The 27,739-nt window shown below is 42.9% G+C and overlaps 2 protein-coding genes across 3 annotated transcripts; both read left to right on the forward strand.

The window, feature by feature from the left end:
- The first annotated feature begins 11,082 nt into the window (after positions 1-11,082).
- On the forward strand, positions 11,083-19,358 carry SNRPB2 (small nuclear ribonucleoprotein polypeptide B2). Of its 2 annotated transcripts, XM_081857463.1 has the most exons (8): positions 11,083-11,296; positions 12,606-12,720; positions 12,843-12,929; positions 13,449-13,621; positions 15,324-15,461; positions 16,439-16,489; positions 17,527-17,615; positions 18,880-19,358. In XM_081857463.1, the coding sequence occupies exons 3-8, from the start codon at positions 12,866-12,868 to the stop codon at positions 19,037-19,039; spliced, it is 675 nt and encodes a 224-aa protein (XP_081713589.1). In that variant the 5' UTR covers positions 11,083-11,296; positions 12,606-12,720; positions 12,843-12,865; the 3' UTR covers positions 19,040-19,358. The 2 variants fall into 2 exon arrangements, with proteins under 2 accessions (XP_081713589.1, XP_081713588.1); XM_081857462.1 differs by lacking the exon at positions 12,606-12,720.
- Positions 19,359-22,356: 2,998 nt separating this feature from the next.
- On the forward strand, positions 22,357-27,286 carry OTOR (otoraplin). The gene is made up of 4 exons (XM_081857509.1): positions 22,357-22,952; positions 23,686-23,825; positions 25,681-25,791; positions 27,027-27,286. Exons 1-4 carry the CDS (start codon positions 22,667-22,669, stop codon positions 27,048-27,050), a joined length of 561 nt encoding a protein of 186 aa, XP_081713635.1. The 5' UTR covers positions 22,357-22,666; the 3' UTR covers positions 27,051-27,286.
- Positions 27,287-27,739: the final 453 nt, after the last annotated feature.

Consider the following 27,739-nt stretch of genomic DNA (forward strand, 5'->3'; position numbering starts at 1 on the left):
GGAGGGTGAGAGGGAAACACTAAAATGGATGAAGTGATGATGGAAAGATGAATGGAGGGGGGGGGAAGCCCTCTGAAGCCAACCAGTTCTGATCAGGAGTGACTTGTCCTTATGCTAGCAGCCTGCCACAGAGGGAGTGAACATGAAGTGGCAAAGATGGGTGGGGTGGCCTCACTGAGTTTTGCCCCTGGTCCTGCCCACTACTGGCAGGTCCCTGACAGATTACTCCTGGGAGAATGCAGCCCTCAACGGAAAAAAGGTTCCCCACCCCTGGCTATGATTTGTAAAGACAACAACAACAAAGAGCTGTTCCCTAGGCACCAGACAATTAGCATGGATATATGTCAAATGCCTTTTACATTTTTGATATAATTTGCATGGGACCAGACAGACATCATGATATGCAGCCTTTGTACAGTGGTTTCAAGTGTTTGAAGCATTTCACATGCATTATCTGGTTGTCGCAATCCTTACAACAATTCAGTAACGCAGGCTGGTATTATTATCCTCTGTTTCGCTGTTGGGTTTGGGGAGGGTGAATGAAGCAGAGAAGAGAGAGAGGGTGTGCTCAGCAACTCTACACAGATTTCTGATTTGGGAAATTGTACGATGTGGTTTCAGCATACAGTTCTGCTTTAGAAACAGCATTAAAAAGGGAAGTTCTGAGCCTGTCCTGCACCCACTAAACCACATTGTCATAATTGGTGAAGTAAGAATCTGCCACAGAATGAGGAGGCAGGGAAACTCATCTCATCCCTTCAACTCAGCCCTGGATCGAGATCTTCCCTCAAACACTTGTGTCAAGTCAAGACACGTTCTTATTCCTCAGAGAAACACCTGACAGGAATAGATAAAGAGATGCGTTCTTATTAATGGTGTTTAAACGAGTGCTTACTCCCATAAAGACTCAGAGACCCTTGGCAGATGCTTGCAGGATATGTTCCGGCTGGCAATTGGCAGCTGGCCATGGAGAAGCATTGTGTACAGATTGGAAGATTTACAGAACAGCTAATAAATATCAAGCATCTGCGAGAGTCAAACAGACCTTGAGGATCCATATGGTTCTAAGGCTGTGTCAGGAGATAATTCACTTCCCCCAGGACTTGACCCTTGCCTTACTGAAGAAAGGGGTAAAGTCTGCAGTTAATGATGCTATCTGAATATATGCCAACTCAGAAATAAGCCCCACTGGACATAAGAAGAATTTTGCTGCATCGGGCAGTGTCCCGTCTAGTCTAGCATCTGATTCTCATATTGGCCAACTAATTGCCTATAGGAAGCCCACACACAGAAACCGAGGGCAGCATGCCAGCAATATGTTCAAAGGCACCCTGACTCTGAAAGCACAAGTTGAACACTCCCATCAGTAGTAGTCACCAGTAGCCTTATTTACTTGACTTGTATGAGGGCAGTGCAAGAAGAAAGAAGAAAAGCCAGGTGGTTACAGTCTGTGAGGTCGTTTCTCACTTGCATGGTGTGGAGACAATTGCTCCAAACAGGGTCCTTCAAATTTTGGGTGTGCCTTCAGCATTCGGCAATTGGTGGAAATAGACAGATTGTTACTGTTTAAGATGTCTGAAACTAAATGGCTAGTCTGTGCTCAGGTGAGGAACAAACAGAAGTGGCAGTGTGGCAATAAATGTAACCCACTGAAACAATACATCATATTTGTAATTCAAACATGAATTGCCATCCCAGCAACTTGCCTAGTACTAATTTGCTTTGAAAATATGTAGCCTGATATTAATATTAGATACACCTATAATAATTATAAGGCAGCTGGGGCACTTAAAACTCACCTATTTTTAAACTAGAAAGCATCTTCAGTAGAGCTTCCTTGTGGTTTAGTTTGGTGTAATTTCTAAAGAAGATGTTCCATTCTTCTACAGATTTATTAGTGAAATGACCTTCCCAAGTTTCCATTAGACAGTAGGGGCTGCTGTGATTTCAAATGAAATAGATCCCCGTATCTGTAGCATTCAGGATTAATGGAACAGCCTCACATCAGCCCTGGCAAAAGGTTGAAGACTCATCACCGTTCCCTGGCAACACAGAACTAAGAAGCTCTAAGCCTAAGGAATGTTAACAATGCTTATCCATTGTAATAACCCTTCTCTCAGCCCTCCAGGTTTCCTGCTTTCATACCTGTTTCCCTTGGGTGAAAATCACAATTCTCGGTGTGACTTAGTAGAGACTTTTCTTTCAGTTTCCCAAGGAAATAAATTATAATGTTCCTCCTATTTTTACACATATTGTGTGGAGCAAATCTGTTCTTTAAACTACAGGCAGACATTTAATTATATTAATATATGAGGATAGAAAGATCAATACTAGAACTGAAAGATATATGCAATTAATGAATCAGTGAGTCACTCCTATTCTTTGTAGATTATGTTTGCTCAGATTTTAACTAGTGTTATTACCTGGTAGGTATGCAAGGGTGATTTACAACTAAATCACACTTGGAGACGACCCACTGAAATTGATAGACAAGTTAGCTGTATATCTTGATAGGTTAATTTGTGAACAATGAATTATTTGTCTTCATTACCAAGTTAAAGAAAACTATTATCTTCATTAAGTATCATTGAATTATTGAATGGAACGGGATCCAGTAGAAATAGCTATATCAAGGAAAAATCAAGAATGAAAATTGACACTTTTAAAAATCTGGTGCAATTAAATTCACTGCATTGGTTTAATTCCAAACCATGCTGTCCTTTACAAAATGTCACCCACTGTGGCACAGTTCATTCATAAGTAGACATTGACTAGCAACAACAAAACTGTAGAAAGCCAATAAGCACAATATTAGATGCAATTAAGGAATGAAACATTTTGCTCCTATTTCCAACAAAAAAAGTTATAATGGAGCCAGATGGCACTGTGTCTAATCAATAACGACCCTCTAAAGAAACCTAAACAAATTAGAATGCATTTTTAAACCAACTGAATGAAATTAAAACCACCCACAGGTTTCATTTTCAGTGTGCTAGCATGGGGAAAATGATAAAATAGGCAAACAGGAAAAAATGCAAACATGAATGGGCTGATAAGGTAGTATTTGTTTTTGGTACAAGTCATAGATTCCACATGATTGGAATTAGAGCAGTAAGTGTATGTTTAAGTTTGGCGGGGAGGAGATGGTTTTAGTGAAATCAGAGAACGATCAGAGGTAGAAGTAGAACTTTTTGTGAACTCAATAACCAAATGTTGACCAGATCAACATAATGTTTTTCACCACCCATGAACCACTGGGAGAGAATCATGTAGTGTACATGCACTTTATAAGAGCAATGGAAGTGTGGTGGTGATAGGCAAACAACTCCTGGCAGATGTGTTGAGACACAGAGTTTGGGTTATCAGGATCAGATCCTTAGGGGTAGGGTTATAGTCTGGAGAGTCATGATGCAGCAATCTGGATTGCGTGGATCAGCCAAGAACCCCATATACATGATGCCCTGAGCTCCAAATGCATTTTTTAAAAAATCAGTTTCTTTTTAAAAAATAATGTGTAACTGGTATAACAGTACAAAAGATATGCAATTGTGCACGGTTAAATTACAGATAGTAAGCTGTAGTAGTTAGAAAAGTAAGAAAGTCTACGGTAGAGCATGAAATTCCTGAATCGCAAGGGTTGGGACTAGACAATCCCTTCCAAATGTACAATTCTATGATCCTATGAAATCTCCTCGCAGCCAAAAAGCTGACCGGGTGATCTTTACTGAGTTGTTTTGAGGCTAAAACAAGGGGAGGAAGAACCATATGCATTGCCTTGCATTGCTTGGAGGAAAGGGGGGGGGTTATATGAGAGAGAATAAATATGGAAGTTATTAATTTCTGGGGACACTGTAGCCTCTTCTCTCAGATCCATGTCAAGGTACAATTAGGATAATTTGCTAGCGAATTGTATGGAAGCCATAAAAATGGATCCCAGAACCATAACTGCTGTACTGTTGCTGAAGGCTTCCCCCACCCTAAGGAAACCAAGTCATGGGTGTAGTTGATGCTGTATTTTGTTTTAGGAACATAGGAAGTTCCCTTATCCGGGGTCAACCCATTGGCATGTAACATACCGTATTTTTCGCTCTATAGGACGCACCCGACCATAGGACGCACCTTGTTTTAGAGGGGGAGAACAAGAAAAAAAATTCTCCCCCTCTCTGCTCAGCGCCCCTTCAGTGAAGCGGCAGGAGAAACGGAGCCCCTTCCATTTCTCCTCCCGCTTCGCTGACGGGGCGCCGCGCAGCTCTCCCTCTCTGCTGAAGCCGGGAGAGTCTTGCTCTCCCGGCTTCAGCAAAAGGAACCCGAAGCCTTTGGAGCGCAGCGTGAGGTCCCGCTGCGCTCCAAAGGCTTCAGGCGGCTATCCCTGAAGCCTGGAGAGCGAGAGGGGTCAGTGCGCACCAACCCCTCTCGCTCTCCAGGCTTCAGCGAAAGCAACGCGTAGCCTCCGGAGCGCGGAGGGAGTGCTCTCTCTGCGCTTTGGAGGCTTCACGTTCCTATCGCTGAAGCCAAGGAGCCTGCATTCGCTCCATAGGACGCACACACATTTCCCCTTAATTTTTGGAGGGGAAAAGTGCGTCCTATAGAGCGAAAAATACGGTAGATGCTCTACCACTGAGTTATGGTTCTTCCCTGGAGAGGTGGCCCACACTCCTGAGGCTGATACATACTTTATTTAAAATCAGAAAATGACAAGTGCACTGAATCCACACATTCCCAACAAATGAAGGAATGAGAAAACTCTGAGAGCACATGGGCAAGTTTCATATCACACGCCTGATAATCACAAGGACCTCATTGTTCTTGGGTTGTGCTTTAATGAGTAAGCGCTCATTGCTTGTCTCTTTTCTATTCCTCCTCTAAATGATATTTTATTTCTGCATGGCTGATAAAATACAAAGATGGGGGCATGATTTCACGGTTTGCGTGAGATGCAATTAGCTACAAATGTCAAGAAGATAGTACAACTTTATTCATCCCGGTTCATTTAATGAAAGTAATTAGAAGTTTTAAGGACTGCAAGTATCTGTGTCAAAAGTGGCACGAAATGCCATAATAGAAGTGGATAGATGAAAATGTGATGTGGCAAGTGAAATGAATCTCGCCATCTGGAGGGAATGATTTACCTCCGTGATAATTTAATGGAAATATGCACACCCATGCTCTGTCTCAAGAGACTAGTCGCATGAAACACCTTGTTGTGCATGACAATCTCTGGATCAGGATCCCATTGTGCAAAAGGCTTTCCCTTGTGAGCTGGGATGTCCAATAATAATAATAATAATAATTTATTTATACCCCGCCCATCTGGCTGGGCTTCCCCAGCCACTCTGGGCGGCTTCCAAAAGAATATTAAAATACTGTGATACATCAAACATTAAAAGCTTCCCTAAACAGGGCTGCCTTCAGATGTCTTCTAAAAGTCTGGTAGTTGTTGTTCTCTTTGACATCTGGTGGGAGGGCGTTCCACAGGGTGGGTGCCACTACCGAGAAGGCCCTCTGCCTGGTTCCCTGTAACTTGGCTTCTCGCAGTGAGGGAACTGCCAGAAGGCCCTCGGTGCTGGACCTCAGTGTCCGGGCAGAACGATGGGGGTGGAGACGCTCCTTCAGGTATACTGGACCGAGGCCATTTAGGGCTTTGAATTGTGCTCGGAAACGTACTGTACCATACCTTAGCTTCCTCCTGAACCCCCAAAATCTTTTCTAGAAAATCTGTTCCCTGTTTAGGGAAATTTTTAATATTTAATGCTGTATTGTTTTTAACACTCGATTGGGAGCCACCCAGAGTGGCTGGGGAAACTCAGCTTCATGGGTGGGGTATAAATAATAAAGTATTATTATTATTATTATTATTATTATTATTATGAAGCCTCCGGAGAGATTTTTGTAACTACAGGGAGGAGGTGAGAAGCTGAAAGGCCAGTCGAACAAGCATAAATCCTTTGCTTAATCTGAACGATGTTACTGGATGCTACGCAATGTATTTCCCCCACCCTGATTTATAATCAGCAATTGGAAAGGCAGGATGCAATCTATGAATAAATAAATAAATGTGTCAGACCTTAATGTGATTCACTTCCTGGCCTCACAAGATGGAGATCAATGTACCTTTACATCTAGAATTGATTTATTTATTTATCTAAGTCAACTGTTTTCTACTCTGCTAAATGCTGGAGTGGGTGTTGGCGGTTCTGAACTGCTGAATGACTCCTTTCAGCACAGGAAAGGAAACAGGGACACCACGCAGGGCCCCGCAACAAAATACAGCAATGTGTTGCAAAAGGTTATATGGGCACGTGGCTGGAAGAACACACACACACACTGAAATCAAAGACTCGAGTTCCTGCTCTAACTTGGGTCTTAGCTTCATGTGCAAAAAATAGTTCTCGAAGATTAATAAGAGCAACCTGTATTCATGCAACTCAGTGCAGCATAAGGTTTTTGTATTCAACAGAGTGCTTGTCTTGTCTTGGGAGGAAGGGACAGCTTACCGTATTTTTCGCTCTATAAGATGCACTTTCCCCCTCCTAAAAAGTAAGGGGAAATGTGTGTGCGTCTTATGGAGCAAATGCAGGCGGGAGGCTCTGCTCAGCGCTCCCTTTAAAGGCTCTGCTCAGCGCTGCCCTTCTCCCTCCTCGGGGAAAAGCCCCCAAGTGCCGCACACACACTCCACGAGCTCTTTAAAGGGAGCCTGGCTCTTGGGGGAGCCGTGTGCAGCCTCTCCCAGGCAGGGGATAAAGGCTCCCCTTGCCTGGGAAAGGCTGCATGTGGCTATCCCATAAGCCAAGACAGCAAGCTCCCGCTTGCTGTCCTGGCTTATGGGATTCAGAATTTTCCCCCCTTGTTTTCCTCTTCCAAAAACTAGGTGCGCCTTAAGGTCTGGTGCGTCTTACAGAGCGAAAAATACGGTAAGTAACTTGGCGTTTCTTGCAACCTGAGAGCTAAGGGAGGTTTCTGACTGGGAATCCAAACCAGACTCAGCCCCACCTCTGACCTGTAATATTCACAATCGGCTACATCGCAGGGCTGTCATAAGCAAGTCTCTCTCTCAGCATAGCTCCCCAGTCTGCAATAGGAAAACAACCCGTGAACAACACTGCAGGGTTGCTGCATGCCAATCTCATAGCTCAACCTGCAGTGCAGGGATAAAAGGGATTACACAGTGCATTTGACCTCAGCTAGCCCCACCTATCAGCAGTTCAGCATCATTTGGAAGCCTCCCGGGTTGCTGTGGCCACATCTTCACCTGTCGCCTCTACCCAGTTGATTCCCTTTCCTATCTTGCCCATTTTCTTTTCCAAATTAAAGCTACATTAAAAAAAAATTCTGCACTCATTACTGAACTTTGGAAATACAGTGGTACCTCGGGTTGCATACGCTTCAGGTTGCATACGCTTCAGGTTACACACTCCGCTAACCCAGAAATAGCGCTTCAGGTTAAAAACTTTGCTTCAGGATGAGAACAGAAATCGGGCTCTGGCGGTGCGGCGGCAGCGGGAGGCCCCATTAGCTAAAGTGGTGCTTCAGGTTAAGAACAGTTTCAGGTTAAGAACGGACCTCCGGAATGAATTAAGTACTTAACCCGAGGTACCACTGTAGAGGGATTTATGACTTGCATTACACTCTGCAGAAAAATGTTTCAGTGTGAACTAAATACATAACCTAAACACCAGGTGCCTTATTCATTTGTTCTACATTTAAACATTACCAGGTTAAAAGCACAATCTGATACACACCTGCTCAGAAGTAAGCCCTGTTGAGTTCAAGGGGACTGGACTCCCCTTGAATATTGGGGAGTGAATATGGGATTGTAGTCTTAGCCCTCCTGTTGAAACTCCTTTTTTGGGGGAAAAATAATAATTTCTCATTCATAGAAACAAAGACATTTTGTTAGCAAACTAATTCCAAGCATTCATCCATCATACTTTAAGGAATGTTTGTTTGTTCCTCTGGGCAACTCAAGAGAAATTAAAACAAATATTTTGGTAGCCTTTGTATTTCAATAATTCAAAGCAATATTGTATTGAATAAACATTCTTTGTCTATAGGCATTACTAAACTGCTGACATCACTGGCTCTTCATATTTGCTGAGTCACATACTAATCCTGTTGGTAGAACAGTAATAAAAACTTAACATGCACTCCCTTGCATAACAACTCCATTTATCATATAAGGCTGAAATCCGGGGAGTAACCTCTGTTGAACACTGTAGGACTTACTTCTGAGTAAACTGTGCAGGACTGCATTGCACAATGGCATTCTGGAAGGGCAAACGTCTGTAACATATCTTTGTCCCTTGACTGCTGAGAAAAACGATTCTGGTTTGCACATTCTTTTTTCTTACCTTACAGTTATATGCTTGAAAACTTCTAAATTAAAATTCAGCTGCTTAATTTGTCACTTGTAGCCATGGGTGAGAGAAGCTGTACGCATTCATGGGAGCGTTCGCTGCTCAGCTTTCTTGGATCACTTGTGCTGCTGAAAAAGCCAGTCACTTTTCAGCTTAAATGCATGCCTCTGTACTGCCACCATTTTTAGGTGGTATTCAATGGCATATACTATAGCAAATACAGGTTGCACAGTTAAAAGTTCATTTGGTGCTTTGTGCAACCAACCCACTCCTCTCCGCCCCAGTTGGACTTTATGCAATAAGGAAAGTGATGTGAAAATGCACTGGAAACTGAGAGATAACAATTGGATAACCTCCTCACAAACAGATCAGGATGAATGTTCAATGTTGCCATTTCAGCTTGCACACCAGCTATTAATATTGCTATTATTTACTGTATTTATAACCCACCATTTAACACAAAATTCCCAGGTTTGCTACAAAAATCAGCAACTCACAATCCTGACTTCGTGGCATTCATTGAGATGGCAGGGCACAATTTAATTACTAAATTGCAAGAGCACAAATGAGTTCAACTTTTTTTCAGTGACTTATAAAAACAGGGCTGTTCAGAATGACCAAACACGTTGACCTACCTTCCTAGTCCAATCAGTCTTGCTTCTGTTCTTTGCATATTGATAATCTGTTTTTGGGATGATTGAATGCCCCATGTTGGGCTGCCTTGGAAAAGAGTTCACAAGTTTCAGTTGCTGAAGCTTGATTGTTTGGCAGGAGTACAGTGGTACCTCAGGTTAAGTACTTAATTTGTTCTGGAGGTCCGTTCTTAACCTGAAACTGTTCTTAACCTGAAGCACCACTTTAGCTAATGGGGCCTCCCACTGCCGCTGCGCCACCGGAGCCCGATTTCTGTTCTCATCCTGAAGCAAGTTTCTTAACCTGAAGCACTATTTCTGGGTTAGCAGAGTCTGTAACCTGAAGCGTATGTAACCTGAAGCGTATGTAACCCGAGGTACCACTGTACAGGGAACCATGAGTCCATTAGTGTTTCTATATGAGCCTTTACTGGGCGGGTTTTGGTTTGATTTTTGCAGAATTATGTATTATGTATTCTAATTTTGTATTTTTCTGTTGCGAACCTCCCTGGAATCTTCGGATGAAGGGTGGCATACAAACTTTTAAGTAACAAAGAATAAAAATAATAAATTGACCCGAACCAGAAGGGCTCTTCGTATATTAGCAAATACACTTTGAATGTGTATTTTGCATGCTGCCACGATAGCTTTGTCCAGTAACTATGCAGAATGTAACCACACCAAAACCTAAAACAAGGATGATGATGATGATAAAATTGATGGGTTCCTTAAATGGCCTGTCAACAGTTTGCTCCTCATGTTTTGGAATAAGAATTGCTGCCCAATCCTTTACTATTGTCTGCTCAAGCTTCTTTCCAAGGATGATGATGAATTATTGCATTTATATGACACCTTTCCCCTCCATATTCCATAAGTTTTTGTATCCATTCTTCTTTTGCCAGGACAACTACTTCTTTCCATTTTGGGGTGAGTAACATTCTTGCCGCTGTAGTCACATACATGAATAAATTTCTATGCAGTTTGGATACATCTGTCCCTATAATTCCCAAAAGGAAAGCTTCTGGGTTGTTGTTTTTTACAAACGTTATTTTAAACATCTTTTCTCATTCATTATATATAATTTCCCAGTAAGCTTTAACCTTGCAATAAAACCACCACATATGATAAAAAGAACCTTCTTTCTCTTTAAATTTCCAACACTTCTTAGACATTTTTGCAACTTGTCTTTTCCTTTTTTGCCCTGATGTATATAACTTTTATTACATTTTCTGTTTTACAATTTAAACTACTCATTTAAACATCATTAAAATATAAATGAATTCTGTTCTTCTCTTTCCATGGTTCATTTTGCATATTATAAATCCCAGCATATTTTACAAAAACTAATTTTTTGCCCATTTACTCGGTGTTCAGTACCATCGATAGTGGCGCCTGCCCTGTGGAACACCCTCCCAGCAGATGTCAAGGCAGTAAGCAACTGAAGGCAGCCCTGTTTAGGGAAGTTTTTAATGTATCATGCTGTATTGTTTTTAATATTCTGTTGGAAGCTGCTCAGAGTGGCTGGGGAAATCCAGTCAGATGGGCTGGGTATAAATAATAATTAATAATAATAATAATAATAATTTCATTTTCTCTTCCACATGCAAGGAATTATTTCTAAAAGGAAGTGCTTTGCCTCTTTAAATTTGAATGGCTGCTGGTAGCAATTCAGAGGGGCTCTCTGCACGTGCTCAGAGGCATCTTTCTTACAAAAAAACCACCCCAAGACGTAGGGCTACACTGCAGCAGTAAAAAACACCCCCGTGAACCACACGTGTCTGTATCGTTGTATCACCTGGGCTCGCAAAGCGGAAATGAACCAATCGATAGCCGAAGAACTCGTCGCGAATCGGCCGTCCTGGCATTGATTGAGTGGCCTCGAGCGGAGAAGGCAAATTCTATAGAGGGGGATCGCTAGAGCGTCTCCAGCTTTTTAACAGCGCTTCGCGGTCTAGGATGGAACTTCCCAATACTTTACCATAGATACGAGGCGGCGCAGAGCGGCCGTACAACGGAGCCCGTACGGACCAACGGCCAATAACGAGTTTCCGGTTGTTGGCTTTTTTTTTTTTCAACCGGAAGTTCAAGCTGCATGCGCTACAGGTTTTCTTTCCCCCCATCCCCGCTCACCTCTCTGGAAAAACGTTCCCCCTTCAGTGGCGGTTGCCCGCTCTAAGGGAAAGCTTCACCGAGGGCCCAGAGGGAAGAGCGGAAGTGCACCTCACCGCTGGCCGGAAACGGAAGGGAAGGAGAGAAGGAGGCATGTCGGGTGGTGGCGCGCGGGAGGAGGCGGTTTGAGGTGGTGAGACGGTACAGGCAGAGCGAAAGAGGGGAGGGGTGGGGGAGTCATTGGGCTCCCTACGCCTTCCGGGGGTGGTTAGCGGCGCCACCGTCGGCTTCTTTAACCTCCTCATAGAAGGGACCCCCCAGGGCCATCTAGTCCAACCCGCTGCAGTGCAGGAATCTCGGCTAGGCCACAGGTGGCCGCCCCGGCCTCTGCTTCGAAGCCTCCAAGGGAGGTTTGGTGCGAGAAGCACAAAAGGGGGTGGCAGTGGGGTGTCCCCTACTTGCATCCACCCACATACATGCTCTTCCCACGCCTCCCCCCCCCCCCCTCTACTTGGCTCCTCTTCGTAATATTATCCAGCTCCAAGGGAGAGGGAGGCCTTTGTGAGCCCCGCTTCAGCTTTGGGCTCAGTGTTTTCGGGGGGTGGGGGTGGAAGAGAGGTAAATAGGGCGACTTAGTGAAATTTTACAAGGCATCCACACACACAGACACGTGTACATACCCTTCTCGCCGAGCCTAGTCGGTGTAGCCAAATCCTGCCCTTGTAGCCTCCTAAAGCATCATTATTATTTATTGAATTTATATACAGTGGTACCTCAGGCTACATACGCTTCAGGTTACAGACTCCGCTAACCCAGAAATAGTGCTTCAGGTTAAGAACTTTGCTTCGGGATGAGAACAGAAATCGTGCTCCGGCGACGCTGCAGCAGCACGAGGCTCCATTAGCTAAAGTGGTGCTTTAGGTTAAGAACAGTTTCAGGTTAAGTACAGACCTCCGGAACGAATTAAGTTCTTAACCCGAGGTACCACTGTACCGCCCTATACCCAGACATCTCAGGGCAGTTCACAGCAAAGATCAACATAAAACCCACAATATATATAATTAAAATAAAAACAACAACCCAATAACACCCGAAAGCATTGCCCCAGCCCAGTTTTCTTTTACCCCCTTGCTGGTATTTTATTTTATGCAGAGGGAGCTAGGCCAGGAAGGATTTGGTATCTGAGCTAAAAACTCGTGTGGGCGCACATGCTGCCAATAAAAATAAAGTTATGTACAAGCTTTTGAGGAGCAGCTGCAGCCAGTTAATGCATGTTTGTTTTGTTAACTTTCCATCCTGCCTTTCCACCAAATGGTGCTCAATTTGGCTACCAGAAGTAATGTAAATTAGTAGGATACAATTTGTGGTGCTTTTGCCAACCCTGTAAACTAGGATAGTGTTGAGTAGAAATAGCTAGCGTTGTCCACTAATTCTTTTTAAAATTAAATGTTGTAGTCTGATAAGTCAGCTATGATCTTTAATTTTAAATATGCTGTATTTTGTTGTACAGAGCCCTCATCATTTAGTGGCTATAGTGTTGGGACTTGGACTGAGGAGACCTGTCTTCCAAAACCTGCTCAGCCACAAAGCTGGCTGGGTAGCTTGGGCCAGTCACTATATCTCAGGTACACCTGTCTCACATTGTGATTGCAAGGATAAAATCAGATAACTCAATGTAAGCTGCTTTCAGGGGTTTTGTTTTTATAGAAAGTACGCTAAATAAATTCTTGATTTTGTTTTTTTCCAGGTCAGCTTGACAGAAATTAAAAAATGGATATCCGACCAAACCACACACTGTATATCAATAATGTTAATGACAAAATTAAAAAGGAAGGTATGAAAATAAATTATTCCTTATTCTGAATGCTTAGTCAAGAAACAGAAAGTTTTTGTAGGAAGTATGCTGCTTCATGCCCTCTCTTCACCACCATGAGAGAGGATTGGTCTTTGGTAAATTTTTGTAACTCAGCTTTTCTGAAGAATATTGATAATACACAGAGAGGGGGGAAGAGCATTCAAATATAAATGATTTGTTAGTCATTTTCTCCAGAGTGGTAAATTGTTATCGATGTCTTGAAATACCTAATGATGGCACAGAAATTTCCCATGAAGGGAATTGGCTGGGAGCAGTTAACATTTCAGCAAACAATGGGTAAGAGGTGATGATTGAAAGTATCATATGTCTGGCATGTTGCATTGTCAGACTTTTCTGATTTTAGAGTGAGAAACTTGGCTGGCTTCACTGCCCAAGTCATGTGCTGTCTCTTGGAGTGATTGCCGTAACCTTGAAGATGCTGTGGTGTCTTAGAAGCAGATACAAGTATAAGTCTCCTTTTCTTCCTTCCCTTAACAGAACTGAAAAGATCTCTATATGCACTGTTTTCTCAGTTTGGCCACGTAGTGGACATTGTGGCACTAAAGACGATGAAGATGAGAGGACAGGCCTTTGTTATATTTAAAGAACTTGGCTCCTCCACCAATGCCCTGAGACAATTGCAAGGCTTTCCATTTTATGGTAAACCAATGGTGAGCTTTATATTTTACTGCAAAACATAAGAGAACAATGTGGCTGGGGATCTTGGGGTTTCTCTGCCTAGAGCAATAGGTAGTATATTTAAAGCTTTTGGTCTGTTCACTAGGCTCTTCAAACACTAAAGGGAGGAATTCAGCACCCCACTATGCTGATCATTCTCTCAGGGCAAGTGATTTGGCTTGTCAGATGGGATGTTCCTCTCTCTTTTGCCTCTCTGCACTGTTCCTGAGCCTATTTAAGGGGGCGGAGAGAGGGGAAGCTGCATTGCACAAGTTTACGTCCTTCTTCAGGGCTTCTGCTGGCAGGACTCTTGGTACCTACGGGACACTCGCACCTGCGGGACCGCCTCTCCTGGTATGCCCCACGGAGGACCTTATGGCCCGCAAATAATATTTTGGAGGTCCTGAGCCTCAATGAGATTACACTGGCCTCGACCAGGGCCAAGGCCTTTTTGGCCGTGGCCCCAGCCTGGTGGAACACTTTGTTACAAGAGACCAGGGCCCTGTGGGATTTGACATCTTTTCGCAGGGCCTGCAAGACGGAGCTGTTCCGCCAGGCCTTTGGTCGGGGTTCAGTCTGACTCCCCCTCCCCTTTCATAAGAACTTGCATGAAAGTGGTCTCCCAATTTTTCTCATAGGCCCATATAAGTTCAGCACAAACAGTGAACATTTAAGGTCCCCAACCCTAATCTGCGGGTTGCCATCTGATTGGATTTTATTCTGATCCTGATCTGATTTTAGGGTGTATTTTAATTGATTTTTTGATTTTATGTTAATGTGTTATACATCTGGTGTTAGCCGCTCTGAGCCCCGTTTTGGCCGGGGAGGGCGGCGTATAAATAACAAGCTATGATGATGATGATGATGAAATTCTATCCTGTCAGTTCATAACAAGGCCCTTCATTGGAAACTCGCCATACCAACTATAGGCAAACAAATAATTTTAAGCTTTCTCTTGTCTTTCCAGTGCAGATCAGATCAATGCTACAATTCTAAAAGCACTTACTAGGGAGTAAAATCAGTAAGACTTCTAAGTAAGCATGTTCAGGTTTCTTCTGTAAATAAGTTTCAGTTCCTCGTTATAAGACTGCTAATTTAATGTAACTGTCAAAAGCTCTCTTTTGATTAAAATATAGCCAGTGAAGTGTGTTAGGAACACCTTGATCAACTCATTCGAAATATATTTATGGATAGCTTCTAATCAACTTTGGAAAATGTCCAATAATTGAACAGAAGTAAATGTCTTAAGGGGACTGGTCTAAAAACATGGCTAAAGACCTGAATCTTCTGTAAGAAAATCCTATTTTTTAGTGTGTATTTTTAAAATCTTTATGCATTCCACGTTGATACAAATTCATTGTGAAAACCAAGTATTTTGTGGCTGTTCTTCCCTACCCTGGACAATATATAATGTTTTCTTTGGAGATGCACCTTGTTTCTGGCTAGGGTGGCATGTAGTGGCATGGTGGTGCCATCTCTGGCAGTGTGCCCAACAGGCTTGCAGCACTATATGTAACTCATGCTCTGGTTTGGACTCCAGTTGCCAATACATAACACTGCCTTAGCTTTTCAAACAGTTCATTAGCTGGATACTCTGTGACCTTCAACCCACTCCCCTTTATTCCTTGTCTGTTCCAAAATATCAGGCTCAAATTCACAGCTTTGATGCTTAATGCAGCATTCTAATTTCAACAGCGCATCCAGTATGCAAAAACAGATTCCGATGTGATTTCTAAAATGCGTGGTACGTTTGCTGATAAAGAGAAGAGGAAAGAGAAGAAGAAGATCAAGTCCTTGGAACAGTCTGCTAATGCTGCAAAGAAGCCAAATCAGGTAAGTGAGTTTGTCCAGATCTCATTGCCATTGGTCAAAGAATAAGCCTCTTTCTTTAACATTTGCCTATAACATTAACAAATGGTAGGGTACATGTGTTGGGAGACATGTAGAACAGAACTATGTGTTATGTAAGCTGAGTTAAGCCTCGGTTTCAAAACAATACACGTAAAAACCAACAGTTGCTTAACCTGAGAGTAAGATCAGCTGGACTTGCTTCTGAGGAAACAGAAATATGATTGTGAAATTGAGCCTGACATTTGTTGGGTTTTGTTTTTTTACTAGCTTTATGCGGTTAGCAGTTAACAAAAAATGTACTTTTCCCTAGCAAAATGACTGATCCCCTTTGAGCTAAGAATATTTTACCTACCAGGAGATATTGCTGCCACATGTAGAATAAAAAATCTCCCAGATTTGTTCTGCTTGGGTATCATGGGCGCTGTTATTGTGAGAAGAAAATTATTTGAGGAATCCAGGACTTTTGTTTACTTTGCAGAGCGGTTTGGATTTGTTTGTCTTTGAGCATTTTATATTTCCTTCCAGCTATCCTGTCCATCTTTTGTTTTGCAAAAAAACAAGACTGTGGAGTTGTTGGGAGGGAATAGGAGGGCAAAGTCACTTGTATGTGCTGGTGAATAAGGAGGCAACTGTGTGTGTGTGTGTGTGTGTGTGTGTGTGTGTGTGTGTGTGTTTGCTACTAGCAACTGTTGGCAAAACCACAAGTGGCAAGGCTCCCTCGTCCAGTAAAGCGAGATGTGCGCTGCAATCCCAGAGTCATCCGTGACTGGACTTAACAGTCAGGGGTCCCTTTAACTTTAACTCTTAAAAACATAAGCCCATGTAAGTATTTTTTTCTATTTAAAAATTGAGCCTCTAGCAACTCTGTAGGGTAAATTATAATATACGTGGGTTTTTAATACTGACTTCAGGTCTTGAAGCATAATTTAAAAACAAAAAATCTTTTTATTTCTCAATAGGGAGCAAACCAGAATTCAGCAAATTCCCAAGCAAACTCGCAGAATCAACAGGTAATCCTTAACATCCTTTGCACTGGAAGTACACCAATTTCAGATCACCACGTTGGTCTTTTTAGAGCTGCATATATTGTATACAGATACATGCATTTTGGAAGCAACATGCTTTATTCATATATGACCAGCTTCTGTACAGTGGTGCCTCGCAAGACGAAATTAATTCGTTCCGCGAATCTCTTCGTCTTGTGGTTTTTTCGTCTTGCGAAGCACCCCTATTAGCGGATTAGCGCTATTAGTGGCTTAGCGGCTATTAAAGGCTTAGTGGCTAAGCGGCTATTAGCGGCTTAGAAAAAGGGGGGGGGGAGGGAAAAAACTCGCAAGACGTTTTCGTCTTGTGAAGCAAGCCCATAGGGAAATTCGTCTTGCGAAGCGCCTCGAAAAACGGAAAACCCTTTCGTCTAGCGAGTTTTCCATCTTGCGAGGCATTCGTCTTGCGGGGCACCACTGTAAATGATTAATTAGCAGTCGGTAAGTGTTATCCGCTAGTATTTGGTTAGAGGGACTGTAAATATATAACTGTACCTCCATTTATTGTTGTAGAAAAAGCAAACAGTGTCCAAAATCTGTAATTTAATCCTATCATTCTAATTGTGCCAAGTCCTTATTAGGATAACAGAGATGATAGCACACCACAAACTGAATACTTGGTATGTGAGGGTTTTGTTTTTAAAGGTACTACTGGGCTGACAGCTGTTGAATGCCTGAAGTGCCAACGACCTGGACCTTTTGCAGGAGAGATGTTGTGGAGTATACTATCTAGCCGTATTCTTAACTGAAAATGCTCAGAATAGCTGCCTGGTTGTATTAGACTCCTTAGCTAACCTTAAAACCTGTGAAGTGCAGAAACAAACAAACAACTTGAAGCTGTTTACGTCCACCCCAATTCTCTTCTTATGTCAAACGAAAAATTGGCAGCTTCTTGGGTTAACGTCAGTGAGTTATGCCAAAATAGCTACTGTTAACATTTATAAATATTAAAGCAAATGTGGTTTTGGCGTACCATAGCACATTATTTGCTGCTTCCTTTACAGGTGCCTGATAATCCACCGAACTATATACTTTTCCTCAACAACTTGCCAGAAGAGACCAATGAAATGATGTTGTCAATGCTGTTCAATCAGTAAGTTCATCTTGATACATAGATATATATAGTTCTACAATCCTTTACACCTGCATTTGAGACTCAGCAAAATTGGTGGGACTTTTTGTAGTAAACTGCACAGGATTGGGCTGTTAAGAGTTTCATCTTCTGCAGAAACTTTCAAGAACCCAGTGGTGAGATACGTGGTCTTCTAACCTTCTGTCATTTGCAATAGATTCCACCATTTGAACTCAAAGAATGATGTCTGGTTCTATGCAACTATGTTTTTGCAGTTTGGATGGGCTGAGATAATGGAGCCTTCAGTGCAGGCTATGGAGGGCTATAGAGATCCAAGACTCTTTAGAAACACACCTCGTCCTTTCAAGCTGCCATTTATATGCACTCATAGAGCAAAAATTCATTGTTGTTGTCAGATGTGACTTAAGAATTTGCCTCTTTGGTTATGTTCAAGCTGAATGAATTCAGTTTTTTGGCCTCTGGTGGCAAAGACATTTCAAATAACAAAGAAGTGGCTGTTCATGCCACTTTCTCCTTCCTAAACATTTCATGCTGCCTCTTGGATTAGCTGCTGATTTAAATTTACATTTATGAGTAAGAAAGGCAGAACAGTCAATGGATTTCTAAAAATAAAACTGGGATGCTGGTAATGAGCCATGTTTGAGGGACAAGGAAAGACAATATCAAACATGGATTTTAACCTGTCTCAGATTTAGTGCAGGATGTCTGTGTTTTTGGTCTGACTCGACATAAGTTTTAGAAACAGTAGCCATGCAAACTGTGAAATACGTTGCATTTAAGGTATAGAAATATTTGGCAAAACATAAATACCCATACGTTGTATACTTGGGTAAGTGTACATCATGTGACTTCTAAGTTAGTCATTCTAGTAAATTATGCTTTGTCAAAGCTGGATAGAGATTGTGTTGAATTAGCTCTGTAGGAGAAGGTTTGGAAACAGAAGAACAAACCCATTCTGGGAATCGTATTTGTTGAATGGAAATTAACTGAAAAATAGTTTGGCACAAAGTGGCCTTCATAAAATGAAAAACATTGTCTGAAGTCTGTAATGCCTGCAATTCAGCTGCTCTGTTTTTCCATTGTGTTACAAGTATGTTCCTGGGATCTTTGGTATGTTTTACTTGGCAAATACAGCCTATGGCTTTCAGCTTTATTTTCAACGGTGAATTTCAATTTTATAAACTTTTTTTGGTTGAAGAATAAGAACAGCCTGTAACCTGCAAAATCAAAGCATGTCATCTTGTTTAAATTTTTATCTCTTAAGGTTCCCTGGTTTCAAAGAAGTGCGCCTGGTGCCCGGGAGACACGACATCGCATTTGTGGAGTTTGAAAATGATGGGCAGGCTGGAGCTGCTCGTGATGCCCTCCAAGGATTTAAAATTACCCCTTCACATGCAATGAAAATCACTTATGCCAAGAAGTGATGGAAGGAAACTAGGATCCCTGAAGGACTTGCTCAGTTTGGTTTTTCTTTCCCCCTACATGCTCTAGGGTAATTTGGATTGACTGAAGTGTGGTTCCTTGAATTTAAGGAAAACATCTGGTATGGCATTGTTGGGAGTTAGTCAGTACAAGTATGTAAGGATTCTAAACACATTCAAGGAATGCCAGCTGAAAAGCTGGAAGCTGTAAAATTTGGTTGTTGTACATAAGTCTGTTTTGTATACTGTAACTAGAGGGGCTCCTTCACATTAAAGTTACCTGTTCAGAAATAAAGGTGCATTTTCTCTCTTGAAACAGTAATCTAAGGTGTACTTGTGTTTCATCAAAAGCAATAGTTTTTAGGGACTGGAAATGTACTTGGAAATGCTAATGATTTGAAATACATGCTCATTCCATGAGAAGTTCTTTCGCTACCCCAAAACCTGCTCTGGAGGGCTGGGGGAACCCTAAAAACAGATTTGGGAGGAGGCGCACAAGGGAGGAGAGTGAGGCGGTGCTCCCTTGTGCCAGTGGGATATCTTCCTTAGATACAACTCCAGATGTCCTGGTGAAGATACAGATAACTGAGAGGCTGTTATATATTTTGAAAGAGTTGTCAACAATCTTGGATGAGCTGCTTGTGAAAATAATACTGTCAGGGATGGGATCTGTCTAGAGTAGACAATGCAATATAGATTATTTGGAAAGATGTATTGGATAAATACAGTCGTACCTTGGAAGTCGAACGGAATCTGTTCCAGAAGTCCGTTCAACTTCCAAAACGTTCAAAAACCAAATAGCAGCTTCTGATTGGCTGCAGGAAGCGCCTGTAGCCAATCGGAAGCTGTGGAAGCCTCGTTGGATGTTTGGTTTCCAAAAGAACATTTGCAAACTGGAACAATCACTTCCGGGTTTGTGGCATTCAGGAGCCAAATTGTCCGAGTTCCAGGGCGTTCTACAACCAAGGTATGACTGCATCCAAAATTGGACCAGTATTTTACCATAAAGATGTAAATAAGGAAATACATTCATCAGTAGTCACTGACTTCAGTAGTCTTAGCATCACTATTGAGGGGCGGGGGGTGGTATCTCCCAGGTGATTTGCAGGTGTCCATATGTATACAGTGTCCACCTGAAATATGCAGTAGGTATCACTAAGCCCCTGCAGTAATAGGGAGCTGCTATCCAGACGTTTTCCCAGAATCTGAACAAGCCACACAATGAGCTGAATGTGAGTATGGTAGTTTCATTTTAAATGAACCCATTATCTGCAGAATGTAATTTAAGAAGTCTACAGTCTGCGGGGGGGGGGGTGTCAAACGGGTTTGAGTGCTGAACTCCCTATTCAATAATACGGTCACTGAAATATTGATTCCGTTTGAATTCAGCACCATTGATGCTCCAAAGCATTGTGCTTGTATTCTTCTCTGCTTGATGTTGTGTTCTTGGATACCCAGCTTTTAATTTAGTGTGACCCTGGGTGGTTGGGGTCAGTGGAAACTCTAGACTTATACTAAGCACATCTGGTTCTTAGCCTTGAATATAGTTAAATAACTTGTGTAGAATGGGTGTTGGTCATCACAAGCTCCCCTAAATTCAGGGAAGGGCTGCTTTTCTGTTCTGCCACCTACTTCTTAGCCAAGTCCACCTGCGACTTCAGATGTCCCTGGGAAGCCCTTTGTACAATAACATTTACTGCCAAAGACCAGAAGTTTGCCATAAACTTGTAAAGAAATAATCACATACCTGTATCCCACTCTTCTACATTTGTAACCTGAGCAGATGACAACACAAAACAGAAACAAAACACACTTGAACCAAACAAATAGAAGGCAGCAGTTCATGACATGTGATGCAGTTAAGGTCAAGCCAGAGGCAACAGCAGATTTAAACATTAAAAGCCTATAGAAACAAGATATACTTTCAGATACTGTTGAAAGGAGAGGAGGCTTGATGCAACACGACAGTAAGGGTCTTCCGGGACCATTCAATACATTACACTTTTTTGCAGATTCATTACAAACTGATTTGGGGGCCAATGTTGGCTGAAAAGAGATATGAGACTTTCTCGAAAGGATTTTGATTCATTTTGTTCGTTTTCATAATTCATACCCCACTGAATGTCTCAGTTTCTAAGTGGAGGTGGCTCTTGCTTGTTAGAAAAGGTAAAGGTACCCCTGATGGTTAGGTCCAGTCGTGGACGACTCTGGGGTTGCGGCACTCATCTCGCTGTATAGGCTGAGGGAGCCAGTGTTTGTCCGCAGACAGCTTCTGGGTCATGTGGCCAGCATGACTAAGCCGCTTCTGGCGAACCAGAGCAGTGCACGGAAACGCCGTTTACCTTCCCGTCGGAGACGGGAAGTTGGTTCTCATATTTCCATATCCATATGTTGGTTGGTTCTCATATTTCCATATCCATATGTAATTCATCCTTTACCTATTTATCTACTTGCACTTTTGACGTGCTTTCGAACTGCTAGGTGGGCAGGAGCTGGGACTGAACAACGGGAGCTCACCCCCGTTGCAGGGATTTAAACCGCCGACCTTCTGATTGGCAAGCCCTAGGCTGTGGTCTTGTCAGAAGAAGGGGAATAAATTCCCCTTTCTTCTCCTTTCAGCCCTTATGTGCTGCCTCCCTTGCTGTTCTGGAGGGTCATGAAACCAGCCACAATAGGATGTGATAATTTGTGATGGCCTTACATTTGACACGTACCATATAGTAGCTCAGTCATCTGTATTCTGCAGGTGCTTTGTGAGGCCATACACTGCTGCACGGGACGCGGGTGGTGCTGTGGGTTAAACCACAGAGCCTAGGACTTGCCGATCAGAAGGTCAGTGGTTCGAATCCCCGCAACGGGGTGAGCTCCCATTGCTTGGTCCCTGCTCCTGCCAACCTAGCAGTTTGAAAGCACTTCCAAGTGCAAGTAGATAAATAGGTACCGCTCCAGTGGGAAGGTAAACGGCATTTCTGTGTGCTGCTCTGGTTCGCCAGAAGTGGCTTAGTCATGCTGGCCACATGACCCGAAAGCTGTATGCCGGCTCCCTCGGCCAATAAAGTGAGATGAGTGCCGCAACCCCAGAGTCGGCCATGACTGGACCTAATGGTCAGGGGTCCCTTTACTTCTACATTGCTGCACACTTCAAATATAATCCTTTGAGATAGCAACTGGCTCGTGGAAGGGGGATCAAAAGAAAGCATACATATAAACCCACAACTTGATGACTGAAATTGCATCCCACTCCTATCGACTAAACGACTAAACAACAACAACCTATGAGCTGCATTACTGCCACTGTGGCTCATAAGCTTCTGATGGGGAAAGATGGCTTGTCTCTTTGCACTGGAATCGGTCTGGTTTTTGTTGGCAAAGTTCCTCTGGCACTTCCTCCCCAGCCCATGGCCAACATAGGATTCTTTGTGTTTCTGCTGCACTTTCAATCAACCCATAAGATTGGAAACCTGTATAATTAATGGGGATCTGTTGTTTTTCATCCTTCCACAAAATCTGCTGAATGCAATGTTGAGCATGACTTAACTGCAGCAAGAGACAGGCATTTAAAAACGCTTGGCAAATATGTAAAGCAAAAGGGTCCCTCTGAAGTTTTCCCGGCTCTTTAAAAGCGATGGAATGTTGCCCTCACAACTTCCTATTGGTCAGAGAGCTTCTCTTCCCCACCCTCCAAAACTGCATCTTAATGTTTTTTTATACATATATAATAGAGAGCTTTTCCTTAACCTGTTCCTTTTATGCAAGGCAGGGAGAGCGAGGTGCCTGGGAGAAAAGAAAATGCCCCACACTCTTGGCATGCTGATGTTTCTGCTGTTTCTTGGATTCACTTTCCCGGTGATCGCGAAGGGAATTTTTATGGACAAGCTGGCAAGCAAGAAGCTGTGTGCCGATCAGGAGTGCTTATGTAAGTCACCCGTTTGTGAAACTGTGTGCTGAAAATGTCAACACTTGCATGAATGATTTGCCATATCCCAGGCATAACTTTAAATTTATGGATATATTTTTCATAAATATATATTGGAGACAGCATGGTGTAGTAGTTAGAGGGTAGGGTTGGGATTTGAAGACCACAGTTCAAATTCCCACTAAGCCCCCATGTTCACTGGGTGATCTTGGGCTGGCATAGCCTTACCTGCTTTGCAGTGTTGTTGTGAGGATAAAATGGGAACGGGCAAAAACATGTACAGTGGTACCTCGGGTTACAGACGCTTCAGGTTACAGACTCCGCTAACCCAGAAATAGTACCTTGGGTTAAGAACTTTGCTTCAGGATGAGAACAAAAATCACGCAGCAGCGGAGTGGCAGCAGCAGGAGGCCCCATTAGCTAAAGTGGTGCTTCAGGTTAAGAACAGTTTCAGGTTAAGAACGGACCTCCAGAACGAATCAAGTTCTTAACCTGAGGTACCACTGTACACCACCTCGAGCTCCCTGGTGGAAAACGGTGGTATATAAATGTCAAAACAAAACAAAATGTAGATAGCTTTTGCAGACTTCCCAGGAGATGAACTGTGAATGTGGAAAGGGATGCTTCTATAAAGTATGATTGCCTTTGCAAACTTAACGAGAATTTCCTCTTCTTACCACCCAGCCCTTTTATTCTGTATAAAATCTTACTGGTGTTTTTTCTCCACCCCCAGATGCCATCTCCCTGGCAAGGGCGGAAGACGATTACAACGCGCCAGACTGCCGATTCATTAACGTCAGAAAGGGGCAACTGATCTACGTTTACTCAAAGCTGGTGCAAGAAAGAGGATCTGGAGAATTCTGGGCTGGGAGTGTAAAGATCTTTCCTATGTTAAATCTTATCCTTTGTCTGCATGGCTATTTACTCTCCAGTATCCACAGTTTTTAGAGAAACCCCTGCCCCACCTCTCCTTGGACAGGGCAAGGCGATATTCTCACAAGCTCACCTGTATGTCCAAAAGTATCTGTTGCCTTCCCTCGCTCAGTACTTCATGGGGGAAGCAGGGAGGTTAAAAAACACTCAGCCTTCTTAAAAGAGAGAGAGAGAGAGAGAGAGAGAGAGAGAGAGAGAGAGAGAATGAGTTTCGTGCCAAAGTAAAAATAAGAAGGGGTGGGGAAGGTCTCTAAAGTGGACTGAAGAAATACTTACCTTATGAAAACTTTAAAAATACATTTATATGTTACATGTATGCCTCACCTTTCTTTCGTGAGAGCCAGTGTGGTGTAGTGGTTAAGAGTGATAGACTCATAATCTGGGGAACCGGGTTTGCGTCTCCGCTCCTCCACATGCAGCTGCTGGGTGACCTTGGGCTAGTCACACTTCTCTGAAGTCGTTCAGCCCCACTCACCTCACAGAGTGTTTGTTGTGGGGGAGGAAGGGAAAGGAGAATGTTAGCCGCTTTGAGACTCCTGAAGGGGAGAGATAAAGCGGGATATCAAATCCAAACTCTTCTTCTTCTTCGTTTTGGAATTCAAAGCAAGCATACAAAGGGGGATTGGATTCACAGCTGCCTGGCATGAGAGGAAAGACATTTTCACTCTCGCAAGATGACACTTTTGGGAATACCCCCTCTTGCTCAGCCCCCTGCCCATATTATCCCTTGCCCCATTCCAAAGGCTTTCCTTAATCCTCAGGTGCAGTGTGTGTGTTTTCTAGGGAGACTGTAGTGAGGAGGGGAGGGAGTAGGGAAAACTTTGCAGGATCAGTGTTTGGCAGTGCTGCTTGGGGGGCAGTTTTCAAGCACTCGGGTCTTAGCCAGGCCTGGACTTTGTCTTCAGCAAAGGTTCACCCCCCTGCCATGCCTTCAAGCTATTCTCTGGGTCTGTGCTATGTATGTTAGACCTGCTTTTGCACAAAGCCAATAGGTTCTAGTGAAACACCGGAATATTTCCAGTATTTATTGAAATGTCCAGGGCAGGGGCAGTGTCAGTGCACAATACCATGACAGCTGAGCCTCCCTCAAAAAAACTGGTTTGGCATTCAAAGTGAGACCAGTTTGATGAGTCCAAAAAAATGGCCTCTGCTGCTGGGCTTTTTTTATTTTTAGTCTGAACTCTCTGGAACTGAATTCTGGTACCTCTCAGGTGGGTGCCATTGCCATTATAACAGATCAAGGGAGGTGTTCTTGGTGAGCTCTGGCATCTCTTTCCCCCCTAGAAAAATAGTGCTGTCTTGATGTATTGTCATTCTGGAGCATTGTGGGAAATTTAACTCATGGCTAGACCCAGCGACTTCAAAATGCCTCAGCACCAGTTAAGCCACCAGGCTCCATTGTCAACAGAATGGGACCCACCAGAGAATCTCTTGCCCAGAAACCCTTTGAAATGGAGTTGGGTATTGTCCAGGGCAAACCTTTTCAAGAAATCCCAGTTTAAGGAAATAAGGATTTTAAGAATATGATTAGTCAAGACTACAGAAGAGGAATTAAAATCTGTATGAGCTCACATTTTTCTTGGTCTCATTCTTGGAAATGCAATTGCTTCTATGTGCCTTTTGGTAAACAACAACAATAACAAATCTGTTTTGTTAGTACCTTATGCTGACCGAAATAATCTCAAAGAGTGTACAGGGGGACTGGGGTAGCCTATGCTTCCAACAGAGCAGCGAATTCATTTACTCTGAAGAATGGCTGCGCTTAACTCCAGGCTTGTTTGATCTAACCCGTAAGGTTTATGCAGAACAGTACGAGGACCAGATGGGCACTGTTGGATATTTCCCCAGGAATTTAGTCACAGAGCAACACATCTATCAGGAGGCAAACGAGACAGTTTCCACGAAGGTAAGAAATGAGCGAGCTATGCAAATGTTGCTACTCAAATGCTTTGATGGTTTGTGGCCGAAGTTTCCGCAGTGGCTGAATATTGGTGACCCCATAATTGGTGACCTCATACCTTCTGCTAAGGTAACTTGTGTGAAAATTTTGCATCCTTGAAATTACCGAATAAGCCTCTGCAAGATGTTTCTTATTGATTTGGTTCTGGCCTCGTGTACACTGAAAACAACACTCCTCTGGGCACAAGGTATGCTCTGTGCTTCTTTGGTGAGACTGCTTCCACTTGCTTTTTCCTGACTGCGCTGTGTGTTACAGTCTCACCTTCTGAGTTATTGGTTTCCTTCACAGAGGGACACTGACTTTGCTTGTTTGTTTTTCTCCTTCTTTGAGTTCTGAAAGCACTACAAGTTTCTTTCCTAAACGTAACTTTGGCTTAGTTCTCACTGAGGTGGCAAACCAGCCACCTGGGCTTTACGCAGGGACCATTCTAGAGGCCTTCTCATTGGGAAAGGAGAAGATGGAGATGTTCTTCAACTACCTTGTCTTCAGGTTTTAAGGGGGAACCCAGCTCCTGTCATGGAGAATACAGCATCAGAGGCTTTTTGTGGGGCGAAGAGGCAGGAAACGCAATAAAATCCTAAAAGCTGCCAGAACAGCCTCCAACCCTGAGGCTACTGCAGCTCGTGCTAACCAAATACAGAAGCGAGACTGGGTCTTAGTATTTACTGAAATGCAACATTGCTCTTGTATGTAACTTTGCAAGAAACATGGGACATTTGCTTTTCAAAAAGCCAAGTCAGAGGTGGTCCTAGAAGACACTGGGGACTCAGATATACAGCTACAAATATAATGTTTTAAGTGCAATTTAAGTGTGACTCTAGATGTGTGGCACTAAATATGACACTAGATGGGGCTGATGAGCTAATGGCAAATTCCATATATATTTTACGTTTTTTTTTAAAAAAAGCACTTTGGCTGTGTTTATTTATATCTGTGTAGATCCACTCTGGATTGAATCTAGTCAGTCATGCTTGGAGCAGAGCCGCTGAAGTAACTTAAGAACTCTTGAGTTCAGTTGGGCCTCAACATGGAGCATGGCTGTCTGGATCCAACTCATTATGTTTTCAAAGCAACTGATTTTCCATAACTCACTTTGTTCAGAATTGGCTCTAACTGCTTACTGTGTTTAAAAACTATAACAGTGAACCCAAACAACAACAACAACATGTTCTCTTTCTCAGGCCATCGATTTCTTCTGTGAATAGAAGTCTGTAAAGTGGTCAACCAGGACAGTTAAAGAAAGGAAGTACAGAAGCGCTGAGCAAAAGAAGATCTTCTGCCTTTCCTGTTGTAGATTTTAGGGAAAAACAGAAAGTCTCTTTTTCCTAAACACCTTTTTTCCAATAGAAAGGGAAGAAAAACACATAAATAGGATTAATACGTAATTTTGATTTACTTTGCAAGTGATTTTAACTAATGCCCCAAACTGCTGTTGCCTTTTAAATGACAGTATTCTCTTTGTTACTTTTCAGAGCAATAAATGCTAAATATTATAGGCAGGTGCCTACCATCTGTGCTTTGTCTATTTTCCTGAGCTTGTTGTTTCCTCTAATACCGTGGTTCTCAATGTGGAGCACAATTTGATTTTTTGGGGGGGCAATTCGAGAATGAGTTATTAACAGTTAATGGCCTTTTAGGCTTCCTCCACATGAAGAGGAGTTCACTTTTTGAATAATAAGATTTATATGTCACCCGGGGGGGGGGGGGAATCAGGATTTTAGGTGGGGCATGGCCCCAAAAAGGTTGTGAACCACTGCACTAATGTGTTTTGTGTTGCTAAATAAAAGTCAAAAGGGAAACATTTTATTTTGCTATGTCACAATTTGAGGTTATCAAGGATACATTGTTTAAGGGAGGTTTTTGCCATTCGGGGGGACGCGGGTGGCACTGTGGT

This window comes from Podarcis erhardii, assembly GCF_964252035.2.
Source record: "Podarcis erhardii genome assembly, chromosome: 3".
NCBI classification, from domain to species: Eukaryota; Metazoa; Chordata; class Lepidosauria; order Squamata; family Lacertidae; genus Podarcis; species Podarcis erhardii.